Source organism: Puntigrus tetrazona, chromosome 21 (genome assembly GCF_018831695.1).
Source record: "Puntigrus tetrazona isolate hp1 chromosome 21, ASM1883169v1, whole genome shotgun sequence".
Taxonomy (NCBI): Eukaryota; Metazoa; Chordata; class Actinopteri; order Cypriniformes; family Cyprinidae; genus Puntigrus; species Puntigrus tetrazona.
The window spans coordinates 16,991,610-17,006,263 of record NC_056719.1 but is presented as its reverse complement, the minus strand read 5'-3'; the positions used below and the strand labels follow the sequence as shown (position 1 = coordinate 17,006,263).

General features: G+C 39.1%; 1 protein-coding gene across 11 annotated transcripts in view; it reads right to left on the bottom strand.

The window, feature by feature from the left end:
• LOC122326357 (rap guanine nucleotide exchange factor 6-like) overlaps positions 1-14,654 on the bottom strand; it is a 66,916-nt gene that overhangs the window by 45,725 nt on the left and 6,537 nt on the right. For all 11 annotated transcript variants that reach the window (XM_043221187.1, XM_043221189.1, XM_043221178.1 and 8 more), the window contains exons 2-6: positions 12,899-12,969; positions 11,425-11,481; positions 11,125-11,208; positions 6,683-6,752; positions 2,300-2,395 (exon numbers count right to left, since the gene is read on the bottom strand). In XM_043221187.1, coding sequence (XP_043077122.1) covers positions 2,300-2,395; positions 6,683-6,752; positions 11,125-11,208; positions 11,425-11,481; positions 12,899-12,969 — 378 coding nt within the window. The remainder of the gene's footprint in view (positions 1-2,299; positions 2,396-6,682; positions 6,753-11,124; positions 11,209-11,424; positions 11,482-12,898; positions 12,970-14,654) is intronic.

Genomic DNA, 14,654 nt, shown 5'->3' with positions numbered 1-14,654 from the left:
CTTTTGGTTGTGGTTTAACTTCAGAAACGCCGATATCTGACGTCGGACCTACATCTAAACCTGTCCACTGCCAATCAAACGTCTGAGATCAGTCGAGAAGTTCATGGCGTCATTTTTATTTATCCAAGTGTGAACAAAAGCCAGGACCAATGCAGTAAAGGGTGGGCTGCTGTAATGATGCATGCTCTTCTGAGCCGCACTTAAAAACACTAATCAAATCAGTGATTTAATACGTGCTTCGGACGCACTGATAACACGCAAGCTACAAAGAAAAGAACTATTTCTTTAAAGTAAGCGTCGCCAGTGAAAGCGATTAGCAACAGTCATTCAGATTAAAGCACATATCGGTTGAGTTTTAAATGAACGTAAAAAATGAAATGAAAATAAAAAGATCAGACCCATGTATTAAGTCTTACGATGCAAATGCACTGTAATGAGCGTGCAACTGCTGTTTGCACTCTCAGGAAGTCTTACAGTAGTCTCTGCAGACTTTTGATCTTCAGGAAACACCTTGAGCTCTTCACGAGAGTGGAGTAAGAGCTGCTGGAGGAACACAGCGTGAGCTTCTGATTGCAGAAGTCTGGTGAATCATCGAGGCTTGACTGTCAATCGATGGCCCAGACGTCTTGCAGACTGACAGGAAACGCAACACCACAAACCTGCATTCTGCTCTCGTTTTCGTTCCCATGTTTCCTTCTCACTGCTATCACTTCACATAACAGCTGAGCCTTTGATAAACCGATCGGTTTATTTACCCGATGATACATTAAAAACAGTATGACTGTTCTGCGATGACGTTTTTTATTAAAATGCTATTCATTTCTAATGTTATACTGATGTATGTAATCCTAAAGGGGACATCAACAGACTCTCATTAACATGTGCTGAGGTCATCTGGCGTAACTAACTGACGTTTATGAATAGAGATTTATGATAATTGTGAAAAACAACAGCAAAACACACATTTATACATGAAAAAAAATATTAACAAGTACACACGTATTATTTTCTACATTAATATTAATATATAAATAAATTAATATATTATATATATATATATATATACACAAGCATAAAGCCATGATATATATATATATATATATATATATATATATATATATATATATATATATATATATATATATATATATATATATATATATATATATTTCATGGTTTGTATAGAATACAGAATGATACAGAATATGGAGGAAAAAACACCAGAATTTTTATTTAGTGGCTCAGATGTTGATATAAATCAATGAGATGTTTATGTTTACATACAGCGATATTAATACCAGTCATCACTCTGTATCTCCAATAATGGCTTGGTAAGATGATATTTAGCTGCTTAGTTTGTTGATCAAAATATGTGCAATGCAATACAATGATGACTGAGAGATGAACAAACAAACGTTTCTCAAAAGCCCGCTATGTGAGGTATGTCTCAAATCACAGTATGCTGAAAATCTACTACTTGAGATTAAGATTCAATGTGCAGATCGAGGCACACTCTAATATTGCCCACAATACATTGCTGCACATGAGGTTTCGTTTAGAACTACAAACGTGCATAAAAAGTGTTTACAAACTACAAACATGGCAGATACGCATGGCCAGCAAGAGAAAAGGGTTTGAGTGATAAATAATCAATGTCTGACCTGATTAATAATATTTAAATGCAATGTGTGTTATATTTCATCTGCAGCAACGCTGTTAATTTTTAGGTTTATTACCTATTAAATGCATCATTATGCAAACATATGAAGTTGAAACGAATGACTTGTGCTGACGGACTCGCTCAACAAACTAAATGTGGATTTTTTGTTAACTGTGACAGTGCAGTTTAAACAGTGCATTTAACGAAGCAACAGCGCGCCCGTTAAAGATGTTAACGATAAAGCGGCACGACCCGAAGCTTGCCTACTATTCTGCTACATACTCAGTAGTACATACTTATAAGGCACAGTATAAGCAGGCGAATTTGAACGTAGCAAGAGTCTGAGCGCTTACCTGCCATAAGACAATTTTAAGATGACGGTTTCTCGCTGTCTGCACAGGAAACTAAACGGCCTCCGCTAACAAACTACTAGCAGCAGATAACGTGTCGCGCCGCTGAGGAGTGTGTCTAACAGATTACTAAGAAGTCTAACTGACGACTACCGATGCTATCAGGAGAACAAACTCCCCTCCTGATAGACGGACACCAGAAGCTTTTTATAAATCGCAACATTTCCGGCGGCCGAGGGTCGTTCAACTTCTCTCGCGGTCAATGAAGTGAAAGGTGGCGGGGTCTTACCGTGGCGTCTCCGACCGGCTGCCGCTCTCCGCTCTGGACGCGGCGGCGTGAGTTTCCCTGCAGAGCCGCGTCGTCGCCCTCGCTGCCGTTCTCCACCTGCAAGGAGCCAGATTCAGAGACGTCAGCATCCTGGTTGAACATCCAGTTCTTCCAGATCACCGAGAGCCTGTGTAGGCGCAGGAAACTCATGTGGACGCCGTTCACATGCTATACGGGACGAACGAAAGCGGGTCTGTCGTTACGGAGAGTCGGTTCGCGTCAAGCGGTAGAGCTGAAGTCAGGCCACAGCTTCCTGCAGGAAGCCTTACATACACAAATATCCTCTGTGAACTGAAGCAACACGCCTCTAGCGAGCCCTTTGTATAGCGTGATGTGTTTGAAACTGTAAATATAGCCAGCGTTCAAACTTCACATGCTGGTGTTGTGTCTGAAGAACATGTTCCCAGCGAGTCTGTACGAAGTCTGCGCAGCGGCTGAGGATGCTGGGTGCGAGTCACCTGCATCTTGCTCTTTTTTGTTTTAAGGGTTGTTTTGAGAATTTCTGTAGTTTTTAATGCATTATTTTTTATAATGTTATCTTTTCGTATCTCTAATACGATCTCTATATGCAAATGTCTTGGGAGCATGCAATAATTTGTATTTGCAACATTTTAAAGTGTGAAAATACAACTTCCTTCACTAGTATGTGTCCACTACTAATATGGAAATATTTATCTTCTGATAGAGTAAATACAAAAAGGTATTTTTATCATTAAAGTATTTGCATTTTGCAAATCTTTAAAGACTTTTTAAATCACTATAAAATGTAACTTATTTTTTACTTTACCTTTAAATGTAACTTAAAAAGCAAAAACCGACTGAAACTGATTGAAATAAAGGTTAAAGCATAAAACAAATCCTGAGCCTGAACTTTTTCCTGAGGGTTGGTGATAGGACACATACAGGGTTATTTGGCAAAAAGATAAACAAACAAACAAAAAAAAAAAAAAACACGTGAAAATGATTTTTTCTTGAAACTACCTGATGAATAAACTTTTATACTAGGATAACTAGTATAAAAAAATACTAGGATACTATGGCAAAGTTATTGCTATATACTTTTTTTTCATTAATATATGATTAACCTAAAAGAAAGAACGCTGTATCATTTGGAAAACAGGACAAAAATAATTTTTTTTACATCATTTTTAAAATAATTTTTAAACCTTCTACTCTGATTTGAAACCTTTTTAAGGCCTGTAATAAGTCATAATCTATAAACTATAAAGAATTATAAAAAAAAAATGCTATGGTAAAAACTAAACCTGTTAAAGCCTGATTTTCACTGAAATAACATTGTTTTAATTTGTTTTGTGCCTGTCAATATTATAAAAGTAAAAAGGATATTATATGCCTTTTTCATAACTTACGATGTTGCTACTGTATTTTTCTACAGTAAAATTCTGGTGTGGTTGCCGTAGTGACAATTTCGAGTTTTATGGAGAAAAAAAAAATACATCTGCCATGCATGTGACATAACGACAGCAAAGATTCATCATCTGCAATTGAGCGCTCGCAATTGATTGGCCGACGATCTGATCTGACCAATCAGAACGCGTATATTATGTGCCGCCGCTGCTATCTGCCATCTTGCCCGACATCTTGGGTAAAAACTTTTTCAATATAAGATACAAAAATGTGAGAAGAGTCAGGTAGCTGTTCCTGGCTGCCACAGTAACGTTAATAAGCTAAGGGATTCATTTAAAGTACTTGTTTTATCTTCAGAAGTGACCTGATTTGTCAGGTTCTCTATTGGTGTGTGGTCAGTTTTCTCTTTGCTCTGCGATGTATTTTTCACTGCGTGAGAACACGCGTTTGTAGTACGTGAGGGCATAGTTTGTCGGCCACGGTAACAGTAACTAAGGAGGGCGGGTCTTTGCGAACGGTCAATTAAAGTGCGTCTCAGCTCTGTTTAAACCCTAGTGTACCTGCACAGCACTTCAGGGCCTCATGGGTGCGGGTGACGTGATGTTAAGCTGTCTCCACACGTAACTCATTTAAGACACACTCTACACCATCGCATGCTTGCTCTGTGTAGAAATCCAGTCGCGCTGTTCCTCATTTGTAAGTCACTCGGGATAAAAGCATCTTTTAAATTAATAAATGGAAAAATGCGATCCCAGAATGCATCGCAAGAAAATCCATGCTAGATGGTGGATGAGTCAAAATGAACTGATGTTTCCACTGAAAGGCATTAATAAAAATGGACAATTCCAGTCGATACGTGTGCGCTGAGGGTGTTTATACGTGTTAAATTATTGTGCCATTAGTCTTGTACGCTTCGTGTGAGGAGCGTAATCTGTCAGATCGGTCACTTATGGGTGTGAATGCTCCCTCAAACAGATGCTGCCTGCGAAGGAGGTGCATGGAGTAAAAAGACAGAGACAGGTTGTCATGTCAGAGCAGAACGGTCATCCATCACACCATTAATGTGACACACAGCTTTAAGCATCAAGGGGACAGATGACAAAAGACACATCTCAGTGTCCGGCTCTGGATGAGTGTTTGTGAGAGAGACGGGTAAATGGGCTGAAAACATATATATGATGTGTTACATCGTCCAATCAAACGAGTCGCCCAAAACAAACGGGTGTAATGTTAGACATATTCTTAGAAATTGCTCGGTAAATGTCGCTCAGTTCAACATGTACGTGTACTGAACGAATGCAGCATTTTGTTAAGCACTGCATGTGCACAATGGCAGTACATCAATATATCTGACTTTACAAACACAACATAGAAACTGAGCTGCAGCAGGAAAATGAGACATGCTTTCAGGGTCAGAAATTAATTATTAAAGGGACAGTACACCCAAAAATGAAAATTCTGTCATCCGTTACTCAGCTTTATGTCATTCCAGATCCGTAAGAACTACGTTCATCTTCGGAACATGAATTAGGATATTTCTGAGGAAATAAGCTATAAGAGTACTTTTTGTGTGTAAAGAAAGATGTTATTCAAGGATTTATTCTCTTCTGGGTCAGTCTCCTACAACATTCATGAAATTACAAGGTAAAAGCTTTCGGAGAAAGATCTTGGATTTCATAAAAAAAATTGTGTTCTGAAGATTAACTGAGGTCTTACAGGTTTGGAACGACACAAGTGTGAGTAATCAATGCCCTTTTGGGTTTTGAGTAAACTAAACCTTTAAAAGGTCAATATTTGGCTCCTGAGATTGATTTCCAGGGACTTCTTTTACAGTTTAGGTCAAAAGTTTACATCCCCTTTCAAAATGTTGTTGTTGTAGTTTATTTAGTACTGAGCCGAATGAAATATTAGGGGTGAACACTTTTTTGTGTCGTGTGAAACTTAATAGGATATATACTGATCTCGGATAAACATGTAACTTCACCTACATTCTGAGCTTAGCCGACACATGCTTCACCTCAGTCAATGAGAGAGAAGAAGGACCCTGAGCTTTCATTTTCAGAGTTCATGGCCATCAACTCATGTCAGACAAAGCTCATATAATGGCTCATTTCCTACACGCTGGAGAACGGCTGATAAGAGCTGATATTATTACGCACAAAAGCCCTCTTCCCTGTGACTGACTTTGTCGCCTCATACCATATAGCAGTGCTTCCCAAACATAGACTTTACCTGCACCGGCAGCCACTTAGCAACTTTCAGAACCATTTGGCGGCTTTTCTTCCATAACGGGTCCATACAGACAAAACTAGTGACTTTTTTGAACAAACCTAGCTGCGGTTCAGTTGGAAGATGTCTCCTGTACTGCTGTGAGGTGAGTGTAGAAATCAAACATGCCAATGTTTACATTTACAACAAAAAAAAAAAAATAAAAAAAAAATGGAAAAGTTGCTTAATCAAATAAAAAAACTACTAATGTATGCCTGATATTTCATCTTTTTGAGTCATGGTGACAGGCTGCTGTTCAGCAGAAAGCTGCCTTCTATTGTTTTTTACCCAAAATGTATAATTAATAATATACTGGTGTTATGCCAGCATTATTTTTCAGCACGTAATACGCATTAAGATAAGTTTGTACAATATGTATTTGTAGTTCATGCATCTTAACATGGTGCACTCTTCTTTAAGAATTTTCTTTAACTATAGAGGCTTAATAAAGAAAAAGTTACTTAAAACATGCTGTAGTTGCATTTTTAAGTTTGAAACGGTAACTTCAGCACTTGTTACAAAACGTCTATTTTATACGAATATACACACACTGAATGTAGCGTTTTCAGACCGTGAACTAGATGTTATTTGCACTTAAGGAGGCTGTCGGATCAGGCATGTGTTTTAGAAAAGCGTGCTGTGATTGGACGTCTGTTTTAGTCAGTCCTGGGCTGGTACAGGCAGAGATGTGTGTAACGTGCCGCTCACCACGATCATCTCAGACGGCTCTAAAGTGATGCATTCACAGCCTCGTCTTCCTCCTCGCTGCGTCCCGAAACTGCAGTGACACAAAAAACAGAGAGATGGAATCAGAGCGTGAGCCTCTCTGGATGAATCACGCAAAACTGACCCGTTAAACACATTCGTTCAGTCCAGAGAGAAACGCGTGGTTGTGAGTATAATAGCAGTCAGAGTTTAGGCTATAAGCACTGCAGCTCATTCTGACCAAGAACCATCCACTTAGACAGGAAAAGACCAACTGTGTCATAGCAAAAAAAAAGTGTGATTAATTATGATTTGGAAAATGGGGGGGGTTCCTTTTTAGATGACTCTTGTGGGGGAAATCTACGGTATTAAAAAAAAAAAAATTATTTGCAATCATCAAATCTAAAAATTGCAAAAGGTTAAATTGAATGTGGTGGAGGTGTGACAAATTCAACATTGGGGTTTTGTGGCAGGGGTGCGTTTCATTAAAACCGTGGTTAGCTAACTACGGTCGTTCTTGTTATTATTTCCGTTGAACTCTATTGGTAGCGTCAGAACTTGCGACCACAGACGCTTTAGGGTATCTTTCTTTTAGCGAAGTTCATCTTTGAACATCAAAACATCAGCAAATAGGCATTTTAATAAAATATAACATTGTACTTGTCTTCTGTGTAAAAGTAATTTCCTGGGGATATAATTTAGTAATAAAAATAAGCCTCTGTTTCATAAACTGATAAGAGCTTAATATCATTTACCTTAGCTTACCTTTAGGGTGCTGTTATATTCCATCATTATGCCTCAATTAGCTAGATATAGATCAAGAGTTGTTGTTTTGCAGATGCTCTCTGCTGTTTAATATTTATTATGAATAAAACTACAACTCTGATTGATATATATGTTCCGTAAATGCATTGTCCGCTGGTTTATTTGGCTGCTTTTCATTAAGTATGCCATTTGACACGTTAAGACTTTGAATGTTAAGTGCAGATTTACACCTGAACACACAAGTTTACAAAAAAAAAAAAGAAGAGTAAAAACGGACCAGAACGACAATAGCATGATGTAAGCAACGCAGCAAACAAAACGTGGGTCGTGGGTGTGTTAGCTTTGTGTAAATAAACAAGCTTTCACAATAACCAGTCATATAGGCGGCACTGAGGGGCCCCCATATGAAATTCTGCTTAGGGCCCCATAAAGGCTTGGGCGGGCCCTTCCACCATGTTTAGTATAAATCGACTGTGTTCGTGTGAATACTCATCTTTTTGACATAATTTTGTATGTGTTGGGCTCTTTAAGCGCAGTAAGGCTGCACTCGTAACTTAATTCTGTTTCAGATGCGGCTCTGTGTGCACGCTTTGGGTGTGAGCTCACAAAAAGAGAGCACATAATTACTGAATTGATTGAGCAGAACTACGGGCAACATACGGGCGATATTGTACGCAGTGGAGCTCACTACTTTTAAACTGAAAATGCTCTGGCAGGCCTGGACCCTCGGATCACAGCCGAAGCGTCTTTACTGTGTGAGCCGAGCCAGAGGGGGTCGGAGGTCGGGTCTGCTTTGCCGTCTCTTCACACTCCAGTGAGACTGAACCCAGCTGTCAGACGAAGGGAAGAGCTGTCAGGAGCTGAGAGATCATTAGCTCCCCTCGGTGGACGAGCACAAGTGCTGCAGCTTCAGAGCCAGCTTCAGAGCCAGCATCACGCCGTGAAAACTCTCCTGAACCTCCAGATCCCGCATTAACGCTGTTTACTAGTTCAGCCCTCACTAGTACTGCCGTTCACTGCCATGCAAGTGTGTGTGTGTGTGTGTGTGTGTGTGTGTGTGTGTGTGTGTGTGTGTGTGTGTGTGTGTGTGTGTGTGTGTGCGTTTGAGCTCCAGAAGTGTGTATAATGTAAATAATAATGAGGAAAAGTGTGTATAACATAAAATACACTGTATGGGTCAAAATTATCGAAGATCTTGTTCCATGAAGATATTTTGTACCATATTTCTTACCATGAATATATCAAAACTTAATTTTTGATAAGCAATTTGCATTGTGAAGAACCTAATTTGGACATATAATTTGGACAATAGTCTCATCTCAGCCAAATATTGTCCGATCTTAACAAATCAATACATCAACAGAAAGCAGCTTGTTTGGTCAGCATTATTCAAATGATGTACAAATCTAAATAAATGAAAAATAACTGTTTTTTTGGTCCAGGGTCACATATGCTCATGCAGAAGAAGATATTAATACGCGCTTTATAAGTATCAATGAACAGCCAATATGATAGTAATATGCATGCTGCAAAAAAAACAACTAGATAATGTGACAATTTGTACCATTAAATTTAAGAAATCAAAAAGCTAATTTACTAAAAACATTAATTTTACAAAATACTATGTTCTGCTCTTCCCCTTAATGAAATGTTAATTTCTATTAAAAAAAAAGAGGTTGGAAAAATAAAATTATACATTTTTATGTTAATGATTATTAAAAAATAGGTTTATGACAACATTTACATTTACATTTAGTCATTTTGCAGACAACATGGACAAATTGTGTAATATTCTTCAAATAAAGTATTATATTCAATAATTATTACTTTGAGAAGTACATTTTACTGTACAAAAGTAGATTAACGTTTAGCGACTTTTGAGGACGATGAAAGCGATCGAAATCAACAAAAGAGCAATGACATGAAAGTAAAAGTCTAAGTAATATACACATATTTCAGCAGGGATTCATTTGACACCAGGCAGGAAGTGAACACACAAAGCACCTTAGTAAATGTGGAGCAATTAAAAGTTTGCATTTCAAATGTGAAAAATAATGTTCTATTAGATTATCATTTCATAAAATAAGACATCAACACGAGCGATGATGCATGCTGAACCCCAGCAGAAGTGAGAGCCGAGCTGAACTTTCTTTCCGCTGACACTAACGATGTTAAAACATGACAAAAGTCATGTGACAGCACAGAGCTCCGACACTGAACTCACAAAGCACCGGCGGCACGACACGCGAGGACGGCCTCATCACGCAGCAAACACACACATTCGAGTTCAGAAGCCCCCGAAAGGCCGCTGTTACTCACAGCGAGGCGAGACTGACGACATGCTGGCCCTCTCGCACCTCCACCGGCCCTTTAAGAACGGATCGGGTGCTGCCGCAAGAGCCCGGCGTCCTCAGATGAGAGTCGCTAGTTCATACGGCTTCAACCAGAGAGCGCAAGCAATGCAGTCAAACCGGCTCAAAGCATCCCAAGCATTCCCACTCCAGATTCTTCTGTCCGGCAACAACTGATTTCTGAGAATCGTGAAATCCTGAAGGGAAACGGCTCATCGATGAGCAAACCTGGGATGTGGTCTGTGTGTGTGTGTGCGTGCGGGGTCCGCTCACAGAAGTGAGGGGTGAGGGCCTCTTCCTGTCTGGATGCGTTCATGACACACACAGCTGGAAAACTCCAGCGACACGAGTTCCGCGTTCCTCGCTGCCCCTGACCCCTGCAGAGGTCAGCAAACACACGGGGCACACACACACACACACGCGCTTCCCTTTATGTTTTAGGACAAAACACACCCACAATGAACACAAACACACCAGCCACGAGGCTTCATGCATGCGAAAAACAAATCAAACGCAAATCACTTCAGCGCCTTTCACGATTTAACCATAAAGCATACCATTAAGTGAAAACAATTGTGAATAACTGAAACTGTTTCAGTACTCGTTTTGTGTAGGACCGATACCAGCGGCGCTTTCTCGCTCTCTCTTCTCTCTGACAGAAGTGAGTATTTTAATAAAATATGTGCTACATGAAAACGCAGATAGAGCCAGTTATAGTTTTTCCCATTCATATAATTTACAATATTTCTGTGGACAGATAATTGCAGCTTTTTACGCTTTCATGCATTTTGCAAAGAGAAGCGTTTATAAAAATCTCCCTGCAGCTGCCTGCTAAAATAAAGGCTTAAGGGTTTAACTCTCTCGAGTGAAGAAATTAAGACATAAATATTGTAATTTTATTAAAGCAAAATCATTTGTGGAGCAAAATAATTAATTTACGCATCGTAAAGCGTTTTATTCTGTCTTGTAACTTGCTAAGCTAAGTATTTCGCGATTGTGACATGACGTAAAGAAAGAAAGTTCAAAAAAAGCATTTTGAATTAAAGTGATGAATTAAAAAATTCTGGGCTGAAAAATCAAGATGCGCTTTTAATAAAAAAATGCTTTTATTAAATAATTAATCAAAAGTCAAATTTTACGTTGTGTTAAGTACTCTTTAACATAACTTCCTAAACTCTCAGGAAGTCTCGTGCTGGAATGAGTCGAGAGAAACGTAAAGGCATGTTGAGGAAGTGAAACTCATCATTGGCCGACACATGACATCATGCAGTCAGACACGTTTCATGTGTGAGCTCAAAGGCGTGTGTAAGAGTGAAGCGGGGTACGTACCAGCATCGTGCCAGATACATGTGCTCCTTGACCAGCACCGAGCCCGAGAGCAGGACGAACCAGCACGTGGAGATGCTGTCAGCACTGGAACACAAACACGCAGGTCATTAAACCCTCGGCATGAGCCTCGGCCGCACATCAGCATCACGTTAGCATCACAGACTACGTGTGCACGTGCACGAACAATGTGATTAACTCCAATGATCAGAGTGAGGACCTAAAGAATGCTCTCAGTTTTAGCTAAAGATGAATCTATCATTATGTGCCATCAACACTGCTAATATGCAGAGATGTACTTACTAGAAGAGAACATGGTTAGCTTCGTAGCGCTCGTACCTAGCCGTCATGCACATGGACCTGTAACACAGAGAGAGGTTTGAGAGGAAGACTGCAGCTGTGATGATGATGATGATGATGATGATGATGATGATGATGATGTCTGGGAGTGTTTGATCTGCTCTACATCCAGAACAACCCAACTGACATAATGCTTTGAATAAACCTGCGATCAGTTCAAAGTGAATGTACATGATTGTTTGGGGTCGTTACCCATTAACCACCAAAACATCTCTCCAATTTCGAATGTCAAAGACGGGTTTTTACAGCAATCTATATTCTGGGTGCAAAGAAAGACTTTCCTGGATCTACTGGGATCCAAAAACCATAAACAGGAGGATCGGAGACAATGTAGATCATAATATCGATCATGTACGTAGATCGTGTTTTCTCTTGATTTGAGAAGGCTAAATCATTCAAACATTGTCTGGCTGCAGAGTAATCTGACGAGTGTGTAGTTGATAGCTGAACGGCTGTCGGTGTGCAGTAAACGGCCTGTGCTTGTTAACTTGTTCCAGTTATGACTGAATGACAACACAGTACTTAAAAAAAAAAAAAGGTTATAGCGAAAGAGATCTCAGTTCTGTAAAAGGGCTTTGACACAATCTGTATTGTTAAAAGTGTTATATAAATAAAATTAAAAGTGACTTCACTTGAGTTCAAATTAGTCACAAAATTACAGAAATTACCACAAAATCAGTTTGTATACAGTGTGTGTATATATATATATGTGTGTGTGTGTGTGTGTGTGTGTGTGTTAGTTCTGTTCATTGAATTCAATGTCAATCATTCATATTATTTACAGGTGAAAGAATATGATATCTATATGGTACTTTGATAAAAAATTCAATTTTCTCAAATGTATTACTGATGAAACCTACCTGCCTTTAAGTGCTGAGAAAACATGAACACATAAAGATAGAATAAAATGTTTGTTTTTTGTTTGTTTGTTTGTTTGTTTGTTTAAAAGCCGAGGCTTGGAAATACGTTTATAAATGCATTGCAAAAAATATTCTGAAGGCTTTTAAATTTAGGTGTAATTCATCAAAAACGCCGGCGGCTAAAGAGTTAAGATTTTCTTTTCAAAGAAATGAATACTTTCATTAATAAAGGATGTATTAAATTGGCCAAAAGTGACATTTGCAATATTTTGAAAGATTTCTATGTGGGGAAAAAATGCTCTTATTCTGCATGATCATATTTTTAATCTCTTAATCCGATCCCATGTCAATTTACAACTACTTTATTATTAATAAACAGCAAAGTAGGAGTTTTTCCTGAAGCAAAAGTTATTGTCAATAGCTGGGTAACAGAGGGAAGTGGTCCCTGAACTTAAGACAGTGTGACCATATAGGTGTAATATCTTGTTCACAGAAAGTCTTTTTCTGAAGATGCAGCATCTGAAGCGTGTCACTGATCAGACGCGGGCCTGTCTCACCTGAGCTGGTGTTCTCTGAGGTGACACAGCACGTCCATGTGAAACAGATGAGTGTAGATGGTGTTCAGATCCTAAACAAGACAAACACACACATTAGTGAGCCACACCTGAATAAAGTACACAGATACCCTGAACAGGAGAAATGCATTATATCTATTACAGACTCCAAAGACAAATCGTTAGCGTCGATGTTTAGCTTCACGCAAACCACTGCTTATTATTCATCAACAGCATGAAGATACGGCACCGTTATTAAATGTCACTGGTGTATATAAACAGACAGCCACAGATACTCATCTTTTAAAAACTAACTACGGTTGAAATACAACTAACTAAATCACATCAGGATCACTGTTACTGCAATATTGCACACTCCCCTAAAGTAACTAATCTAAGTGTTACTTTTAATGGAAAGAATCCATTACGTTACTCTTTATAGTTTGCTTGAATCTCATCCGTGGCTGGGCTTGTTTTTTATTTTTAACATAAAAAGTTGGCAAACGTGAACGTTCCTTCACACCAACAATGAAATGAAAACACGCCTGGCTGAAATACCCTTCAGAAATAAAATAAATAAATAAGTGAGGCATGGTTTGGTACACTGCTAGGTGCTTTACAGAGCTCACCTGACAAATGCACAATTATTATTATTATTATTATTATTAAATAAATTAATAAACTTGTTTTTGTACAGAATATATGACTATAAAGAAAATGTACGCAACTGTGATGAAATGACTGGCGTGTGATCATTTGGGAGTTTTTAAAACGTATGGCTTAACTGTAAAAAGACACAAATCAAAAAAGCTGCAATTTTGCTCTAGTTTCACCATAAAATACGTCAAAAATCCCACATACGCACAATGAAAGCAGAAGTTGGGAAAGAAAGCCCGTCAGCTCATGTGGGGTCTGTCAAGCGCTTTCGTTCAGCCCGTCTTCTGCTGAACTAATCCCACTCGCAGTGAGTAGCGTGAGCGGAGAAGGAAAGTGGTGTGTGGCGTGGAAAGTCAAGAGGGCAGGGGCCGTTGCCAGCCTGGAAACCCTCCCGCTGCCAGGGAGAAAATGACACAACCACGCATTATTCTTGTGTTTCAGTCACATGGCTTTTCCCACGCATCGGTCCTATTTATGACCAGTATCTATAGGCGCTCGCGTGATCGGTCTCGAGCGCATGACCAGCGCTGTGAGATCCGGTGTGAAGCGCTTGAAATCAGCACAGGACACAAAAGTTATCTTCTTGACCCTTTTATGTGCGCACAAGCAGCACAAATACATTTGAGGCAATAGCCAAAAATACACTGTATGGGTCAAAATGATCAATTACTCATTATGCCAAAAATCATCAAGATCACGTTCCATTAAGATATTTAGTAAATGAATATATCATTTGCATTGCTACACATTTGACTTTTTTAGCATCCTCAGATTCCAGATATTGTCCAATGCATCAATGGAAAGCTCAAAATGACTGGTTTTGTGGTCCAGGGTCATCTATACTTATTCAAGTGCCCCTAAAATGGGTAAAAAAGGTTAATTTTTTGGTTTCGATACACCCCGACAACAGATTGACAAGCATGCAATGTCAAAAAACACTTTTGCTTTCTTACAACATGCATTTATTTTCCTCTTATTTGCTCAACGACTCACGTTATTTAATTTTTTCCCCTCCTTTGCGTGACCCTAATCTGCGGTGATTGGTCGAATTCAGTGTTTGTGAGTTTTAAAGCTTGAAAAGTGGCACCTGTGCAGAGCCGCG